A 20,643-nucleotide genomic window follows, 5' to 3' on the forward strand; every position below is an offset into this window, starting at 1 on the left:
AATAAATTGATTTTACATCATATTTTTACTGCTTTTAATTGCTCTAGAACATTTAATTGTATTCTAAAATTGTTTTTTTTTTTCCCCACAGGTCTCAGTTGCCATGAAAGATATACAAGAAATAAAGCAAATTAAATGTGAACATAGGATTTTGTTTTCTTTGAAATATTTTTATATGAGCTGGAATGCTTTAAAAATATTTAAAGTCTTTTTAAAATGACTAAAAATGTTTAATAAATAAAAATCAATTATTAAAAAGTTAATTAGAAGTAGAAATAATTGATAACACCATTTTAAAAATTTAATTCCTAGTATTATGAAACATTTTCTAAATATGTCACATTAAAATATTTGTGATGGTTTCATTAATTTTTATTTTATGCACCCTCATAGTACTTTTTAGATCCAATACATTACATTTGTACTGAAAATTACTGAGTAAATATTCAAAATAATTATAAGTTTATTTTCAACTTGGCAACTAGATCTAGTTTCCTGCTGGAGACAAGACTTCTTCATTAAAAAAAACTTTCATATAATTTGATCATCAACAAAAAATATTTTTTAAAACTCTTTGAAAATATCAGAATGCATATCAAATTGTTCAAGTTTATTGATAGAAGATAGTTACACCACTACATGGTGAATGGGGAAGTTGGCTTGGTTGAAAATGGAATTGCTAAGGTGAAAGAGTTCTTGTGTCAAGGTTTTTTTTAAATCTTCACTGTTAATAAATTGTGCCCCAAATAATAATTAAAATCTTTAAAAAGTTTTCTTTACAATGTTTTTCTGGAATAAGTGTCCAGCTGAAGCTTGTTTGTCACCAAATATCTTCTCATTTCATCTAGCTCAGTGTTTCCCAAACTTTTGACCTATGTGCACCACCTTCTAGAATTTTCATAACGCTGATTACCCCCCCCCCCCCTTTTTTTAAAAAAAGGATTTATTTTAAGTACAATTAATTTTTTTTTTTGTAGGCCTAAATACACAAGATAATGATTACTCTATCACAATGAAATATTCAAAATAGTTTGTTTTTTTTATGCTTCGGAGACACATCCAATACATTCTAAAAAAAAACAGTTGACGGAAGTTGTAACATCCCTATCCATTTCCGGATCTTTGTAGAACTTTGTCTTTTTCATCATCATCACCCCATTGAGTTCCTCATGGAACATAGGGCCTCGACAAAAACACGCCACTCTCCACGGTCTCTTGCAAGTATTTTAATGGCTCTCCAGCTCTTTCCTGTCTTATTGGCTTCATTTAGTAGGCTACACTGTGTCGCCACGTTCTTTTTGGTCTTCCTCTGCGTCTTGTTCCCTGGGGGTTCCACTCTAAGGCCTGCCTAGCTCTGTTGCTGATATCTTTTCTAAGGGTGTGACCAATCCATCTCCACTTCCTCTCTAAGATCTGCACTTCTAAATTTTTGTCCACTCATCTCCCACAGTTTGGTGTTTTCTACTTTGTCATACCAGTGTATTTTTAGGATATTTCTCAGGCATGTGTTGATGAAGGTCTGAACTTTGTCTTAACATGTAAAAAAAGCGCTGTATTTGAGTTTGGTGAAAACATAAACTAAATAAATAATAAAAACAATTTAAAACTTATGATATTTTATTCTAATTTATAAACCAACTGGATATTTATTTTTCAAAGAATCAGCATAGTTAGCTATGTGCAACACGTTCCCCTTTAAACTCTTCCCGCACCCCACTTTGGGAAACACTGAGCCAGTTGTTGAATTTTTTTAAAATTTTCAGATTGCAGAATGAGGAAAAGATGGTGAAACTGATTTTAATTTTTAAAACATTCTTTTTTTTTTGCTAACACTAAAGAAGACATGAGGTATTAGCCACTTATAATTTTTTTTTTTTTGTAAAGCTTATTTATGCATGCTTCATTTTTTGGTGTGTGAAGTTATAATTAAAGAACAAGAATTTGTTACAGTATTTTTCTTGGCTACTTTTTAATTCAGAATTCCAATTATGGTGGTACGTATGTAAAAACAAATCTTAGTTCATTACATATGCATGCCTATGTGCATTTTTTCATTTAGCTTGTTGTACTGAGGGTCTACTTTCTGTCAGTACAACTTATTTTTGGCAAAACCTTCCAGGATTTGTTTTACTGAAGCATTTGAAATTTCTTGACAAAATAAATTTAAAATAAATACTCTTCTGTTGGTCTTCAATTTATTATATTTTTTTTAAAAGCTCAACAAGTGGAAGTTAAATTAATTTTTTTTTCTTTTTAATTTGATAATTCATTTTGCTTTTAATTATCTCTTACAAATATCATGGCTATCACAAAATTTTAGTTTCTGTATATTATTTTGGACTAAAAGTCAAGTGAATAAATATTTTTCTATTTTAAAAGGGGTAGGTGCCTTGCATTCAATTTTGTTTTGATGAAAACTTGAGACTGTTGCATTATACAATTCAAGAAATGCTACAACAAAGTATATAATTAAACTGCACTTTGTACTAATAAGATAAAAGTTTAAAATAAAATAATTTATACTCAATGAAAATGAAAGAGGTGTTTGAATATACAAATAATTTACTTCTTTTTACAAGTATCATTGTACATATTTAAACAGTAAAAAAAAACAACAAGTTGAATATTAGTCATCCAATATTTACAAAAACTGTCATAAAAAATATTTACAATTTATATTGCAGCAAATCTGATTGTTTTATGCTGGTGCTAAGCATGTAAATGTTTCTTAATCTAGTACAAATTTAAAATGTCATAAGGGAAGAAAGGTGAGTTTTTGTTGCAGGTTAGTAAAAACACAAAAGCACACATCAACATGAAACTAGTGATTAGGTTTGTAGGCTATTTTCAAACAAATAGAATATTTTGTTCAGCTTTCATGTATGTGATTTTATGTATGTGATGTGCTTCCTAGAAATAAAAAAAGAATCAAAATATTTCTTTTGTTTCCTACTGAAATATTTGTTAAAGAAACACATGTAAAATGTGTACCAGTATGCTTGAAAATATTCGTTACAAATTTTTTCAAAAACTTCATAATAAGCTTTTAAAAATTTAAAAACATGAATTAGTCTAACAACCAAACAATCTGCCCCAGGTAGGTTGGAAGTATGTAACTCAAACATTACCACATATAAAATCATCTCTACCATCATAAGAACCATTAACCAGAATATACATGGTTGGCTGGAAGTAGACTGTTATGGAGCGTTTGCAGATATGACCTGAGAAAAGGTGGGCAGATGGTTTGGTTGTGTAGGCTAAATAGATTTTGATGAAACCATTAGGTGGCATTTGTAGTTCAAGTTATTAAATACTGGTCTAAAAGTCGAAGAGGGGAGTACACGCATAACGAGAGACGTATGTCAGAAGGACATGTATTTTTAGTGAGTTAACAGAATATCTTGTTTAAAGTATCTTATCTAATTTGTATTCTTATATACATCTATATTAAGTTGAAAGCTATGTATATTGATAAATAAAAGTTATATTAAAGTTGTTTAAAAATAAGTGTTAACATTTATTTCAAGTTAAACATAAAGAATTTAATATCCCTACATTGGTTAAGCTGTCATAGCTGTTTGGAGCTACAAACCAAAGACTGAGTATTAACATAGGGTTACTGTTACTGAAACATTACTGGAAGTTAACTGTTAACCTACTTTTGTCCATCCTGCATAAATCTTTACATGTCCTCTAGGAGGCCACTGAGACAGTTTATATGATAATATTAATACAAGTGAACTACTGTAGCTACCACTATTTCAGAATCCTGATAAAACTGATAATAAATTACAGTAAATAAATACATAATAATGAAGAGTATCTAAGGTTGAAATCGACAAACAAACGACAAATAATTTTGATTAATAAAATGACTAATTATGTTGTATAGATTTTATGTATGCTCAACATTCATATGCAAGTTACTTAAGTAACTTATTTTTGTCTCTTTACACATTAAATAATAGTTCAGAAAATTTAACACACAAGTAACAATTACAGAGGAAATTAAAGTACAGGTAAATAAATATATTTTGATGAATCTTTAAAACTCTCTGATTATATCCCCTTACTAATTTAATCATCAAAATCATTCTCGCTGTCGCAGTCTTCGTCTGAATCAGGTGATGACCCTCGGACACCTTGACTTATTTTATGAAGTAATGTATTATGAAGCTGACTCCGAGTGTCTTGACTGTAGACTGAAGCCGTAGAAACATTCATCACATCATCAGTGGAATCAATCTCCACTTTTCTTAATTTGACACCAGATCTTATCATCTGGAATATGTCTGACAAAGCATCTGAAGCAAAATAGAATGATTAAAAGGTTTAGAGAATAAATGAATAGATAGCCTAAGACCTTAACATGTGTGTGGTAGTTTAGCCTCTAAACATCACAATTGTAATTCCATTTTATATGCACTCATTTTAATGCAGCTCAGCACTTAAAGGGTTAATGTGTGTTTAAATAGCTTTGAAATACTAAGCCTATATATTCATTAGTATGCATGTTAACTTCCTAATTTTGTGCAATTGTGAAACATTTGGCCTCCAAACTGGGGGTTTCTGGCTTGAATACTGGTGAAGACTGGGATTTTTAATTTCAGGATCTTTAGGGCACCTCTGAGCTCTAATGGGTACCTGACATTAAATGGGGAAAAGTATAGACAGTTGCTGACCACATGACACCCTCATTAGCCTTGGACCAAAGAAAAAGATGATCATCTGCCCTATGGATCGCAAGGTCTGAAAGGGAAACTTCACGTTATCTGAGACTATGCTGGACTGATAAATGATAATAGGGATAAAGACACATTAAGAACATGCATATTGACCTAATCAATGGCATTCATTTATATTAGTTTTTTTTTTTTCATGACAAAGAGACAATAGGTGCTTGAAAGCATAGACATAAAGATCTGATTGGTTACATGCTAATCAAAGTTTAGTAATATTGCCTCACACGGTGCAGGACACAGGCAGGACACATTTTCAGGGAGAGCATTTTTGTTGGCTGAAAGAAATGGCTCACAGAAGTAATTGTAGGAAGTGAGTCATTGTGGCCAGAGTGGGTCAGTATCAGCAAGCAGTAAGATTGTCAGCAATGGTTTGTGAGATCGGACTAGTAATGGCTTTTGCTATCTAGCTGAGTGAAATGTGATCAGTGTGTCAAACAGTAAAAGCTACCAGATCTGATGTTTGGATGGATTCTAGACATATTTAATGATGACAGTGCAGAGAAAGAGAGAGCAGAATGAAGTTTTATTTACCTACATTTATATTTATATTATGAGTGGAATCTTTTCTTATGCATTAGATCACTATAATAATTTTGACTGTTTACACCTATGTCATTATATATTTATTATGAGTACTGTACAGAAAATAACTAAGATTTCTTGAAGTGAACGCTTTCACCAAAGATGTCTGCAATCCATCATGGACATATGATGGCAAGATCAAATTTCAAATAGAAATATTCTTCGAATGATGGTATGGACAGTATAGAAAAATTGCTTATAGTTTGACAGCTATGCTATAGGTATAGGGGATGACTGTATTCCAAAGGCAATCTTTTTTTTGTTGAGCTAATAGATGGTTGTTGTAACAGAGGTCTCCTCCCAAAATACTTTAAAGACCTGCTTAAGTACCAACTTGCTTTTACAGACATAGAAGAAATCACCTGACAACAGGCAGCCTCTTACAAATGGTTGCAGGATACACATTTGAGACCAAAAGGAAATCTTCTTCTGAGGACAGGCATAGACGGCTAATAGAGAACCTAATCAGACCATCTGTAGATAATGGTTATGTTTGTGCTGGATGTGGCGAAATATGTAGATCACAGCTTGGACTGTGAAGCCAAGTGAATTACTGTACTCCTTAATCTTCCAAATCAAAGACAAACTTTATTATTTGTACAAGCTGAAGTCGGGATTTGAACTCAAGCCTCCTTGCTAGGTAGCAGTCTATACCACTCAGCCACACAATTAGAACGAAATTGTTTCTTTCAGTTCAAGGGTTCTATTAAAGCTGATTATATGATGTGCTAAGTGTACCAGTAATTTTAAAACAGCATTGTAATAATAGGCATGCAGAGGAGCAGTGTTCAGAATACAGATTGGAGAAACAATCCTAGACACCTCCAAAAATTAACCTGAGAGCTCGTATAATTTACAAGTACAAGGGATATTCTACAGATGCATTTATAACTCCTCTTCAAACCTGATTTTAAAAAAAATCTTAGGGAGTATAAGATATTTAAAAAAAACAATAATACAAAGATTTTTTTTCTTAAGTGTAAATGTAGCTCATGGGCTAGAGCTGTTACTTTTGGTCTGTATGCTAGAGCTGTTACTTTTGGTCTGTATGCTAGAGCTGTTACTTTTGGTCTGTATGCTAGAGCTGTTACTTTTGGTCTGTATGCTAGAGCTGTTACTTTTGGTCTGTATGCTAGAGCTGTTACTTTTGGTCTGTATGCTAAGAAGGCAAAGATGTTAGCCAATAGCAAAGAAAAAAAGACAAAAAAAATCAGAACTCAGACCTGCCTACCAAAAAAAGTCCAAATGCGTAACGCTGATGGTCAAAATGCGTATTTTGGCACCAGAATGCGTAACACTTACGCGAACCACTATTTTGTCATACATATATATATATAATATTAGATCTAGATGTCATGATTAGATCTACAATCTAAATCAATACGACAATAGAGATGATATCTAGACTAGATTTGGATTTATGTCTATATAATGAATATAATCTACTCTAGATCTGGGCTCAAGAGTGTTACCGATGCCGTGGATCCGCTACAAACGTAGGTCTACTCCAAACTTTCATAAGCCTACCTTCATCCTTGATCTATTCTATACTATGACTAAGAATTTAATCTAGTCTAGATCTAGACTAGATGGTAGTAGATGTTATCGATCTAGATCTAGTCAATCTAAATCATACTGCAACTAAATTGGATCTAGATTGTAGAGTAATGTAGAGACTCATGACATAACGTAATCATCAATCGTAATGTCTAGCTAGATCTATTCCTGTATTAACTGTATAACAAGTTATCTAGATTCTAGATCTAGAATCCAGATCTAGATCTAGACTAGATATCTACAATGTCACTCAATGTGTTTTGAATCGATAGCACTTCGATATTTTTTTCTATACAAATGAATACGGGAATCAGGGATTCAACATAATTAATTTCTACTAATGAACTTACAAAAAAAAAAAAGTCACGTTGGTGTATCAGCTAACTGACGGTACCAACCTGGTACCAACCCGCCACTCCCTCACTCTCGCGTTCTTCATTTCTAGACTAAATCTAATTGCTTTTAAGAACCAATCAACGTATAGATCTGGACACAATGTGTTCCCCCACCTTTTCTGTTCCCCCTCCCCCCGGCCAACAAAACAAAACGGCTTAGCGTGACCTCCGTGACCGCTCGTAAGCTAGTCAAGAGAGGGGGGAAAAAAGGATACGAAAAGCGTAACGCGACGGGTTCAATGCGTATTTGCGTACTGACGGTCATTTTTGGGAGATTTTGCGTAACGAATACGCATTTTGCGTAACGGTAGGCAGGTCTGAGAACTAATTCAGAGCAGTAATTGGCTCTACCTAACCAGAATGTAATAGGCTTTTGAAAGCAACAAATGATCAGACTCATCTTTATATTCATGGGAAACTGAGCTTTTCTTTAACCACTAAGACACAGCTTCATCTGTTATGTCAATACAAATAATATCAAGCAGTCTACTCACCACTGGAAGAATCTGTAGTTGGCCTATCAGGGCGATCAGCTGCAGGCCTTAGTTTTGACTTGGAAGCCAAAATACTACTTAAATCAATATGGGCTACTGGATTGGAAGCCTTTCTTTGGTCAACTTTTTTCAATTTACCTAAGCCATCTTCTAGGTTATCACTTTTAATTCTAAATGTGGATTCAGAGACTGCTTTGGGTGGTGCTGGAGCAGGAGGGGGTGGTGGAGGAGGGGGAGGAGGAGGGGGTGGGGGAGGAGGAGGAGGAGGTGGTGGTGGAACACAAGGAGGACCAGATGACACTGTGTTCACTTCTAGGTTTTCCTTGTCTCCTGGTAGAAGTATGGTGACTGGTATGTCTTTAGGTGCTGAAGTTGTCTTGTGTCTCTGTTTCCATGGCTTTGGTGGACTTGGTTTTGCAGCGATAGCTTGTGGAGCATTTTTAACTTTAGTGTCTCCAGGTTTAACAGCGTTACCTTTCGTGTTGCCTTTTTTCTCACTAGCTTTTTGATAACGCTGAGGTTTAATAACTGCTGGACTGGCATATTTCTAGAAAGAAAAAAAGGTCCTGGTAATAATTTTTTTTTCGCTGAGCATCAATTGCCTGAACTGGCCAAGATAACCCAAAAACATTATTTAAATCTCATTAAAAAAAAAACACAAAGCAAACTGGTTAGCGTGTAGGATTTATATATTTTTATAAAAGAAAGGTCCATAAATTCTGACAAAGACAAGAGATTTAAAAACAAAATATATATGAGTTATTTAAACATCAGGTTTAATGTAAGAAAACAGGTCAAACTGACTTTCCAATACTAATCTTTCAGAGAAGGTTATAGTTAAATCCAACTAGCATTTTTTCTCAAGATGCCTAGAAAATATTTATTGAATATTTTGAATAGGCCAAAATGCCTAAAAGACTTGTTGAAAAAACAACAATACACTGTTAGATTTGTCTACATGACATGTTACATTGCAATTCAAGAAATGTGTTCCTTAAATACACATAAATAAAATGTTTACAATCACTTCAGCATTTTATTTCCTTCTAAAGCCAACATTAAATGCCTATACAACCACCAACAAATGTTATGAACACAGAAGGGCTGGGTGAACTCAAGGGCTGTCCTAAAATCTAAATTAAAGAGTCCAGCCTTTAAAGAGATTAAAAATTAAGAAAATCCACTGTGCCACAAAAGAGAACCTTACATCATTGACCCCAAAAACTTCTAGGTTTAGAAGAGAACTTTCTGTTTTTTAAGTACATTTTAATTTATTATAAGTTTTTATGTAAAGACATTGTATTATGTACTACTAAAATAATGTTAAGTAATTTAACCTAGAATCTAGGTTATACAAACTTACAATTTTATATTCTTTTAATCTTTCTATAGTTTTCTTTCTTTCCTCAAAGACAAAAGAGTACTTCTGTTTTTCTTCCACTTTTTGTTGTTCTCGTTTCTGTAAAAAAACAACAACTGATAACTGGTTCTGCATTAGAAATGTCTTCAGGTTTGTGGACACAAAGATGATAAATACAATAAACTGGTCTTACATTTTTCCTATTAGCAATAAGAAAATATTAACTTCTTTAGTCATTTTGCTATTTAAAAAAATACCTTTTGAATTTGATGGTGTAGAAATAACTTTCTTTCATCCTCTTCAACCTGCGTCTGCCGTGATCTAATTGTAGTTAAAAATTGCTCCTAATGAATGAAAATATTTTTTTACTATTAATTTGAACAGTCAGCAGGAAATACTGAAAGATAAATTGATCAAACAATCAAATAATAAATGTAAAAAAAAAATTCTTAAGCTAGTATAAATACATTTTATGTTTTTTATTTTATTGCTTTTTTATAGGGTGCTCAGTGTCCTCTAGTCCAATCTATGTTGCAGACATTTTGGGGGTTGGGCATGTCTGGAAGGTTTCTGTACTGCCCTTAGATGTTCACAACTCAATTTTTGAACTTGAGCACTCTTGGTAGCTAGTCAAGAAGTATATTCCACCCAGTCACACAAGTGTTTTCAAGCAAAACTCATTAAAAAAACAACAATATAATACTTTACCTTCTTTGTTCGTATTTTAGCCTGATGTTGTGTAACCTTGACCCTTTCTTGACTCAACTTTTTTAGCTCATTGTCTGTTTCCACGATACTTTTCTCATCATCGCTTTCATTATCAGATAACATCTCCACATCCTCCACAGCATCATGAAATACCACATTTTCATCTTCAGCTTCTAAATGCAGGATAAAAAAAAAAATGACAGTAAGACAATGTTTTAAAAATATAAACAGGTACAAAGAAAGAAGTAAAAGAAACAAAAAACAACAACTTAATAACCAGAAATTTTTGTTTTTATTTTTACAAGTATTGAAAATATAAAATGTGAATCGTGATTTAAGGGGGAGGTATACCATGAGTCAGTTTTAGATCATGCATAAGGACTCATTTTCAGTCTTTTAGTTCCAATAGCTTCACAATGCAAAGGAAGAATTTAGATGATTCAATTATCAAGACATCAACACAAATGACAAAGTTGGACAAAGCTTCATGATAATAGCTTAGTCACTGTGAGACAAGATTATTTTGATGAGACTATATGACAAGAACATCAGGATTCCTCAAACACACCACAGTATACAAATACAATTTAGATCATTGGTTAATATGCATGACTAAATGCATAACGCGTAGGACGTAATCATCTTCTTTTTTGAAGTAACGTCTGTATTATATAAGATAAGATAAGGAACTAGCTAAAGAAACACAGGCAACTCTCTCTCTCTCTATGGCCTCTGACTATTGATCATCTCATGGAAATGAGATGAATGCCTGGGCATTAACTGTGGTCAGAACGATGTCACCCACACATCAGTTCCCACCTCTCCACGCAGCTGATGTATCTAAAGGAAAGGCAGTGCCGATATAGTTTGGGGTCAGCAGCGTTGCAGGTTCTGCCAGGGTGTAGCACTGGGTGCTGCAAACTGCCTTAGGGTCGCCAGCTCCTGATTTTTCCTCAGGGTTGACTCCCAAAGCCTATCCCATGATTGGGTATAGCTGCAAAGCAACAAGAGGTTTGAATTCAGAGTTTTCCTTCTTCTAGGTGGGTAGCCAGCCATGGCTAACGAGCCCTTCATGCCTGAAGCTTACTGGTTAAGGCAACTCTAACATCAAGGAATTATCTCATCTCTCTCTGGTAAAACCCAAAGGCTGACAAAGAGCAGAGGAATGTAGAGAAAGGTTAAATAGACACTAATTATTAGTACTTCTAATGGTCTTCCAAAAACAAAAAGGGATACAAAGGATAACATAAAAATCACACACATACAAAATAAAAGTAAATAAATAGTTTGGTTTATTTAGGCAACCAGGGTAACAATTAGGATGGCTGCCTGATTGTGTGGTAGGCACTTCAGACTATTATTTTGATGGTTCTGAGATAAAACCAACCTGCTAACATACACTGCTGTCCTGCAGTAGGTTTGAACTATGATATAAGAATCTTCATTTCTGAAGTAATGTCAAAAAAATTACAAAGCAAACAAAATAATGTAAGAAGGATCAATTATTAAGGTATTTTTATGGTAGTGTATAATAGTAATTACCTGCTAGCTCTCTTTTTCTAATTTGTATTTTAACATTAATTAATTTCTTCTTCTCTGCTAAGATGTCAAGCTCTATGTTGAAAATCTTCTCCTGTAATTTCTCTTTTTCAAACACAAGTTTATCGACTTGCAATGACTCACTAGTCCCTGAGTTTTCAGGAATCTAATAATGTAATTAGGAGAAAAACAATGAGATAAATATAAAACTCAATTTGTGGATATTTGTTCAGACAATAATTTCATTAATTAAAAGCTTACAGGTATTGGATTTTCAGTTTTAAGACTAACAAAACAAATATATTAGAAGGTAAGATACAGTCACCTGCATTGATATATTATCTTTTTTTTGTTTCATTTGTTTTCTCTTGCTAATGAGGAGTTGTACTTTTGATGAATGGAGTTCTTTGTATAATCTGAACAATGAACAAAAGTACAATCAAAGAATATGAAAAGAAAGATTTTTTTTCCATTAAAGAAATGGTTTATTTGACACAAAAGTTTTAGAACAAGTTGATGAGAATGCTTAATTGATTTTGTGAGAATGTTTAGTTCATAGCTAGCTTTATTTTTATACCTTAGAAAGACAGGTGAATAAAAACAGATTTTTCTGGGCATAACTATTTTTCAATAGCCAGAGTGTTGCAAAGATTAATTCTCTGAAGAAAATGATGACTAGACTGGCAACACAAAATGTATAACTAAGACAACTAAAACCTAAGAGATTTGATTGTTTCTGTCATTCCTTTAATTTACTAATTGTTTCATTGTTCTTATTGATTCTCATCTTATATAATACAAACGTTACTTCAAAAAAGAAGATGATTACATCCTATGCGTCATGCATTTAGTCATGCATATTAACCAATGACCTAAATTCTGCCAAGTCACTGGTTTTCATGGCTAGCTCTGGCAACCCATTCCATGCTCTAATAGCACTAGGGAAGAAGGAGCATTTGTACAAATTTGTCCTAGCATATGGAATAAGGAATGTGCTTTTATCTTTGTGTTTTTCTGAGTATTTTATTAGATTTTGTTTTTGTATTTGAAGATTATGGTTCAGTGTTTTACTTTACTTTTGAGTCTTCTTTCCTGAAGGCTTTCTAAATTTAGTGATTTTAATAAAGGTGTTACTCTAGTCAAATGTGAATATTCGTTTGCTATGAATCTCACTGCTCTAGTTTGTGTCTGTTCCAGTTTCTTAATGTTTTCTTGAGTTCAGGGGATTCATGTCTTGTCAGGCTCAATAATTGGGCAACATTTTAACTTGGTCCGAGAATGATAAATGGGAGAAAAACATGTTCAACCTTTTTACCAGATAGACAGAGCAATTTGATATAAGCTTTCTAAAAAGCATCTGTGATTAGAACAACTTACATTAGTTCTCTATAAGCAGCTACAAGATCAAAAGCACTGGATCCATATCTGTTTTTGTCGATGTTTATTTGTTCAAGAAGGCCTGGAGGATACAAGAAAATTTTATTGTTAAATGAAAAACAACGAGTGTTGAGTGTTTATTTTGTTTAACTTGAGGTGAGTTGTGTTTGATTAGTGTGTAAAGGCTGCATAGGAAACCTTCTCCCACTAAGATCAGACCAGAGTGCCATGACCTTGCTATTCTACAAAGAGAAGCATTATAAAAACTTAATAGTATGCTAACTAGAAATTATCACATTGCTTTATTTTCCAGTTATGATTGCTTTCATATCATTAATATAATCAACTTATAAGTAATGATAACAGATGTAAAACAAATTCCTTTAATACAATGAAGAAATATCCTTTGTTATAAATGAAATTAAAATTTGAAACAAAAAATGCATAAGCTGTGTTACTAAATATGCACAGCATGTTATATGTGACATGATTTGGAATGATTATTGATCAAATGTTGCGTCTTTACAATGTACCTTTAAAAATTGTAACAATGATTGACTTGTGCTCCACCTGCAGATTTTGAATGACTTGATTCACTTCAATGAGGAGACATGCCCAGGAGAGATGCTGTTCCATACTCTCATTTTTAACACGCTCCCCGACATCGGGGCTAGAAATCTGTTGACTGTAATGTTGAATTTTTTTAGTGGCCAAACTGTGACTGTCAAGGTAAGGCTGCAGAGAATAAATGAAATAAAAAATTATTCGACAAATAAGTGTCTGCATTTATACATCTAATTAATACTGACCAACTGCAAGGTTAACTCACTAATAAACCAAATACAGAAGTGTTACACCTTAGCCTCAAACCAAAATTTCTGTTTCAAGCATCACAAAAACAATTTACTGAAAAGATGAAACAAATTTTCTTTTTTACCTGAAGTTGATAATTGTAATAATCTGCCAGAGCTGATATAAGTTTGATGACAGCTTCGTCTTCTCTCTTGTAAACATCTTCTAAATCTTTCATTACTGTACAGTTGTCTCTTTCAAAGGCTATAGTTTTCAATTCCTCTTCTGCTTGGACTATTTTCTAAAAAGTCAATTTTAAATTAAAACAAACACCAGTTTTAAGATTAGATCAAATGATTTAAAGAGAGTATTTTTGTTTTAAGAAAAGAAGAAAGAAAATAACGTTTAGGACACAAGTCTCAGAATTGAAAGACAAAATATGCACCAGATAGTGCAACCCCCCAAAATATATCAACAAGCTTATTTAAGAAAATAACCCCATGATAACTCTCCTTTTCAAAGACAAAGCCTATGAGGAAAAGCAGATGAAAAAAAAACACAGCAAATTCATCTCAGATATCAAAGAGATAGCTAGGTTATTTGATCTCTGCAGCAGATAAGAATGAAAAAGAAGAAATGGATTAAGAATTTAAATAATTTAAAATGACTGACTGATATTTTTATGAACAGATAAAGAAAGTGATAGGTAAGTAAATCTTACTTGCTCATAATCCTGTCTGTAGACCTCAGTCATCTTCTCATAATAGTTATCCACTGTATGTGCTGACTCTTGAAACATCACCTTTTAACAAATTACATATATTTTTTTTGCTATGGAACTTTATCATGAAATATAAACCAAAATTAGGATAAGCTAAAATTAGGATAAGCTATTTCATGGAATTTTAAAATGATGTTTAAAATAACATTTTTTAAGTAGATGATGGAGATATAAGAGGAAAGCCTTGAATAAAATGTAAATGACTTAGTTTAATTATAGTTTACATGTTTTGGATGTTCCTTCAGATGAAGATTATTACATCCTAGCCCAAACCTCTCAAAGGACAGCTGGGGAGAAAACAGTCCAAAGCGCATACCACACAACCAAAAATTAAATTAAATCATGGCTTTTATATAGCGCTACTTTCATGCTAATAGCATGCGCAGACCGTTTTGGTCCAATCTCAGTTGTGGACCAGTGTGGGGAGGGGGTATCTAAGAGAAGGTTTTTCTGTGCTGCCTTCAGGCATTCAGTAAACACAACTCTGCCAGAGTCAGGTGTCGAACCTTGAGCCCCCTTCATAGGTAGCCAAGCCAAGTCTAAGCAAACTTAGCCTCTCGACCACGCTTCCCACCAAGCAGACCTTTTACTAAACACTCAAAAAAAAAAAAGAGATTTTTTACAATTCAAATATCAAGTCAGAGGTTTAAATATACAGGACTTGTTTTTTTTTACCTTTTACAAGTTTCGGGTGTGCCTTCAGATTAAAGATAATTATATCTTTGTACAAACCTCCTGCAGGACAATGGGGAATGACAGTGGGCAGGGTTCGAGCTTTGTGCCATCGAGACCACCAAACGACAGTTCAAGCGCATACCATGCAACCAGGCAGCCACCCAGACATGCCAATTTTGTCCTGTTGAATTTACCCATCAAATAAACTTTTGACAAGAAAAGTACATTAGAAAGGACACACAAAATAATTGTATACATACCGCATGCAGAACATGACTACCCACAAGCTCTGCTACTTTTGTAAAGTACTGCTCTAGCTCCAAACAAGTGGATCTCATGTCTTTGGGAATCTTCATGCCAAAAAATACAGCTTTAAGGCCTCGTGGCTCCCTTGGAAGACCTGAAGGTAGCTTAGGAACTGACATATTGATACCATGCAAAGTCTGGTGGATGTTGTGCAAGGCAGCAATACTGAAAACTCCAGTTTCAGAATGGTCTTGTTCGTCTCTTGCCACACGGCTACGAGATCGACTAGTGACGGCAAAGACGCTGTCAAGGTCATTCCATTCAATCATGAACATGGGCACAGTGTTGCTCTCTTGCACGGTAAAGGCCTTCTCCTTGACCCACACCCAGTCATCATAGGAAGTAGCTCGTTGGACATTCATGTTAGACATTCTAGTCAGATCTACATTTGGAAAATACAATAAAATCTTTGGAATAAGAATTTAGCAAATGTATTAAATTTTTTTTTATTTGCAACTTAAAAAAAAAAATCATATTACAAATCAATAGGCCTATATACATTTACCAACAAATAATATTTACAAACGAAACTGCTAATATTTGGAACGTGGACAAAACAGAATTTTAAACCCATTAAAAAGAGAGAGTCACAACAGAGAAAAAAAAAAGAATTAGGTATTAGTGAACAATTAGACCCTTCTGCTCATTCTTCACTAATGTGTCTTTTAAGTAGATAGCAGTTGTAATGTTTTACTGTTTTACAATAGCATTGGATATTCAAAACAGTCTTCAAAAACAAACAATCATTTGTTATCAGTATCTTAAAATCTAGAGGTGATGGAGGATGTTTTATTTCTTATCTACTCTTACTAAAAATAAAAAATGCATCCTTATTCATTATTGTAAAAAATTATCAGAAAATCAGGTAAGACAAAAAAAAGTAACAATTATTATTGAATGTTTATAAACATAAATTTAGAAATCTAGAATCTATTAGAAATTTTAAATATGATTTAATTCAGCTGATCATTGGTTATAAAACAACTTCTCTCTATATATATATGTGTTTTGGCACACATTACTCATATGGATCCAAGTGAAGTTTAGGATTTTTATTTTTTTTAAGGCACCCCTGACTCAACCTGACTTAACCACCAGCCCAGCCTTAAAAACAGATGACCTTTACATTAGCTGCCCTTAGATCACAAGTCTGAAAGGGTACTTTACTTTACTTTTACTCTTATTAAGATGTGTAAACGTAATGGAAAATATAATTTTTTATAGTGGTCTATAGTAAGGATACCACTATAGTAAGGCTATTTCAACTTTAAATAATACTTTATTTTATAAAGACTTAAGTGATACTTAAGTTTAATATTAGTAAATAAAATAGGATCTTTATCAGATCAAAATATTGGATATTGGTTGGATACTGACATAATCACATTCCCACTTTTAAGATCTACAATTAAGTCAACAAAGATAAATCTTTTTAAGTCATAAAATAAAAAGCTTGTAACCAAACTTCAAATCATGGTGTAATAGATCATAATATAATATTAAATATATAAAAATAAATTATGAATGAATTAGATCTAAATGCCTAAAATGGCAGTAGAATCACATAGGGATCTAAACTTGTTGCTTCTCAATATGTCTCAATTTTAAGCCAGGAAACTGAAAATAACTATTTCTAAGGCTAAAAAGACTTTGCAATCAACTATTAGAAAAAAAATCTTAACACTTACATCAACAGAAGTCATAGCATATCAGCAATTATTTTATATTTTCATGTTAACATTGGAACCATCTGCTTAATCTATTTCTATAATGTCTATAAATATATCATTATCACATGACTACTCTGGATTTTCAAACAAAAAGAATTGGTTGTGTTTGAAATTTCACTCTAAATAAATCTAATGTCAAGTGATCAAGTGGGACAAAGATCTCTTTAGAATAGAGAATCAAGAGACAGACAAGTATAGACCTTAGCAGTAGATAATCTAGAATCTAGATCTATTAATTATTATTAAGTCCTAAGTTACTGAGTCCTACTCCTACTCCTAGTCACTAGGGCTAGGGGTCTAATGATTAGACTCTAATCAAGCAAGATTCTAGATCTCTTCAAATAAAATTAACTTCATTATTAAGAGACAGTTTGCTAATAAACGTAATGACATAAAGTCATTAGAAAGGGTACAAAGTTGAGACTCTAATAGACGATAGAGCTAGTATCTAGGCCTAATTAACGCCCTAAATTACAGCTGCTAATATGATAAAGAACGTAGCAGTAAGTCAACAAAGATCAATAGTGTTATATCGAACATATTAATATAATTAAGAGGTATCGATACTAAAAAACCGTTCTAAAGACAGTAATGTTATTAAAATAATGTATGACTGCAATGGCTGTTGGGCGATAGGTAAATTAGTCATAGAAAATTTCTTAGAAAACACATTTAGATCCATACTACACGTATAAATGGATACACATAAATTAAACACTAGAACTACATACTTTACTTAAATTAATTAAGAAAGGTATTTTTGACAAGAACTAAGAACTAATTTGAAGGCTTATTTTACAAATTTAAACAGTTTTGACAAATATAATAGATCTATTTAAGTATAAATAGTCCTACTGTTAGAATTAGTGCAAACAGAAACATAGTATAAAATCAGATTGATTATTAAAGGTGTTTTAACAAGAGCTAATTAAATCTAAGATAAATAGAGGATCGATACTAAAATAGCATTGTTTACCAACAAGTTTAAAATCAAACCAGCATACACAATTTTCTACCAAACAGCATTTCAACCTAACAGCCAATATTATTACTTATCTAAGCATGGAATCATGAAACTATACTAAAATACAATGGAATTATATTGTGGATTTTATTATAAGATAAGAAAATATAAATTAATTGTACAAACAAATGCAAAATCAGTTTGAAATACAATTGTTCAGAGGCGGACCTAAATGGGCCAGTGGTACTACCGAATCGGACACTTAGGATTCCGAATGACAGCTATTCCCTTGGGGTCGGAATAAATCGCTCCGCCTGCCTACAAAAATCAGTGTCTACCAAGCGGTGGTTCTCTCAACCCTTCTATATGGATCTGAGACATGGGTATTCAGGGTATACAGAAAGCAACTAAGACTACTTCAACGCTTTCAACAAAGATGCTTGCGTTCCATCATGGGCATATGGTGGCAAGACAGCACTACAAACAGTGATGTCAATGCGATCGCCGATATGTACTGCAGTGGCGTCACTAGGGGGTGCGGGGGGGGGGGTTGACACCCAAGTGAAAAATGCTATTTGCAATAACTAACAATTTTAAAAGTTTCAGTGGCTGAATATTGGAACATGTTATTCACAATTAATAAGTAAATCTATGTAAATGTTTTAAAATTTCGGCTACACATATTTTAAGATTTTATTAATTTCTATCAAAATGTCCAAAAATTACATCATACTTTATATCACAAACAAAACGTGAAAGCTTACTTTGAGTTGTATATATGCTGCATGAACACTGCATTGATTTAAAAAATAGAATCTATCGAAGTAGTAGCTACTAACTGACATCATAATACAAGGATGCCGACCAATGATTATAAATAATGTTTATCAAATAACAACATTTTTCAGGCATTAAATGTTACAAAATCTCATAAGCCATTAATATAAATTCCGCAGAATCGTAAAGTAACTAAGTGGCAAATGGAACTTGTAAAAATGATGATGTAATTTCAGCAGTTGACTGTAAAAGAAGCTCTAGAAAAGATTAAAGGAAATGTTACAATGAGTCAGTCGACTTCAATATTTTAGGGGGATAGTTCTTATTGACATGAAACTATTTTACATGATTTATGAAGATATTTTATTTAGAGCAAAAGGAAAAGTACTAATTGTCGAAATAATGATTGTATAAGAGGCTTATTAACTGGAATTAATTAGTTACTTAGTAGCACACAAAAAAAAAATTGTTTTGTTTCAACCATTTTCATCCAATTCTATAGAAATGAAATAAAAAATTTTTAACTAGCCCTAAGTCAGATGCATTTACATGCAAAAACTGTGGCAAACTCTGCCGCTCCAGAATTGTCTTGATCAGTCACAGCAGATTCTGCCCCGTCTCAAGACGAAACCAAAGCCATTGACTCACCTGCGCGCATCCATTGTCTTCCGAGACATAAGGAGCCATATATAGACGTCGTGCTTGTTTGAACCTACTTAGGAAGATCTGTAATGGGCCCTGAAATTATAAATTAATAGGCCTAATTCTAATTTCACGATGTTTTGAGTAAGTACAATATTGTATGCAGTCTATATTCAGGTCGTAACTGGGTTTGTGTATCATTTAAAACACTGTACTCATCCTTAATCTTCGGTATCGAAGCCATTTTCATTATTATTATTATATTATTATATTTCCACTGGTAATGAAATTGTCTGAGGTGACATGTCCAGTCACATTTGCATTATATTATTGGATTTGTCGGTCGCAGTTAACAACACTGAGTGGCAAAGCGCCTGGCTTCAGAACTAGAGGTCCCGGGTTCAAATCCTGGTAAAGACTGGGATTTTTGCTTTCGGGATCTTTAGGGCGTCTACCCAGATGGGTACCTGACATTAGTTTGGGAAAAGTAAATGCGGTTAGTTATCTTGCTGGCCAAATGACACCCTTGTTAACAGTTGACTACAAAAACAGATGACCCATAGATCGCAAATCTTAAGGTGGACCTTTTTTCTTCCTTTTGTACTTTACTTTACTTCTCAAGAATATGAGAACCAAGTGATGGTATTTAAGACTGAATCAGCTAACCGATTTTTAGTTGTATAAAACACAATATTGCAGCAGAGTGTTGTCAAATCAGTTTCAGGCATCTGACGAAATTAGTTTGCATCCATGTTGATAGAAGCACAATCGAGATTGACTTTGACAAAATTCATATTTATTTGCCACATCGTAAAGTTTGTTCTCTATCTTGTAGGCCTATATCTTTATCTTTTTCGCCTGGAACCTTTTTATTTTTGTTTTATCTTTTTAAAATTTAGGCCCCTATCGTGTAGGATGTGCATTGGGAAAGAAGTTCTAACATATCCCAAGAACTTCGCGATTACCTAAGAATATTATGCCTAATTCCAACAAAATCGGTCAATGGTATTAATAGCTTTAAATAGAATGCATTCAGCTATGATTTATTGTTAGCCCCCTTCAGTGGTAGAGCGACTATGGTTCATCTAGTAAAACACTTGTTCATGTGACTGTGGAGCCCGATTTTGGAGAGACACTCCCGTCCACATAGATCTATATCGCAGGTTAAGGTGGGTTTCGCTTTGGTGGTAGAGGAGCATTTTTCGCATGGCACGCTTTT

At 33.2% G+C, this 20,643-nt stretch overlaps 2 protein-coding genes across 2 annotated transcripts in view; one reads left to right on the top strand and one right to left on the bottom strand.

The window, feature by feature from the left end:
• LOC106054596 (myelin expression factor 2-like) overlaps nucleotides 1-3,471 on the top strand; it is a 16,951-nt gene extending 13,480 nt beyond the window's left edge. The window contains exon 17 of the transcript XR_008776236.1: nucleotides 92-3,471. The gene's annotated coding sequence lies outside the window, so the exon portion shown is untranslated. The remainder of the gene's footprint in view (nucleotides 1-91) is intronic.
• Nucleotides 2,545-17,571, bottom strand: LOC106054594 (junction-mediating and -regulatory protein-like). Its single transcript, XM_056018195.1, has 13 exons — nucleotides 17,000-17,571; nucleotides 15,266-15,693; nucleotides 14,271-14,351; nucleotides 13,695-13,850; nucleotides 13,291-13,492; nucleotides 12,758-12,839; nucleotides 11,706-11,796; nucleotides 11,384-11,546; nucleotides 9,842-10,014; nucleotides 9,391-9,477; nucleotides 9,137-9,232; nucleotides 7,774-8,320; nucleotides 2,545-4,307 (listed from the first exon to the last, which is right to left on the bottom strand). Exons 2-13 carry the CDS (start codon nucleotides 15,680-15,682, stop codon nucleotides 4,081-4,083), a joined length of 2,322 nt encoding a protein of 773 aa, XP_055874170.1. The 5' UTR covers nucleotides 15,683-15,693; nucleotides 17,000-17,571; the 3' UTR covers nucleotides 2,545-4,080.
• Nucleotides 17,572-20,643: the final 3,072 nt, after the last annotated feature.

Source organism: Biomphalaria glabrata, chromosome 1 (genome assembly GCF_947242115.1).
Source record: "Biomphalaria glabrata chromosome 1, xgBioGlab47.1, whole genome shotgun sequence".
In the NCBI taxonomy this organism is placed as follows: domain Eukaryota; kingdom Metazoa; phylum Mollusca; class Gastropoda; family Planorbidae; genus Biomphalaria; species Biomphalaria glabrata.

Excerpts from the sequence above, each read along its gene's own strand:
- LOC106054594 (XM_056018195.1), bottom strand. The coding sequence starts at position 15,682 with ATGTCTAACATGAATGTCCAACGAGCTACTTCCTATGATGACTGGGTG. Across the intron at positions 13,851-14,270 it reads ACAGACAGGATTATGAGCAA|AAAATAGTCCAAGCAGAAGA; the intron begins GTAAGATTTACT and ends TTGACTTTTTAG. Across the intron at positions 9,478-9,841 it reads CTAAAATACGAACAAAGAAG|GAGCAATTTTTAACTACAAT; the intron begins GTAAAGTATTAT and ends TTCATTCATTAG.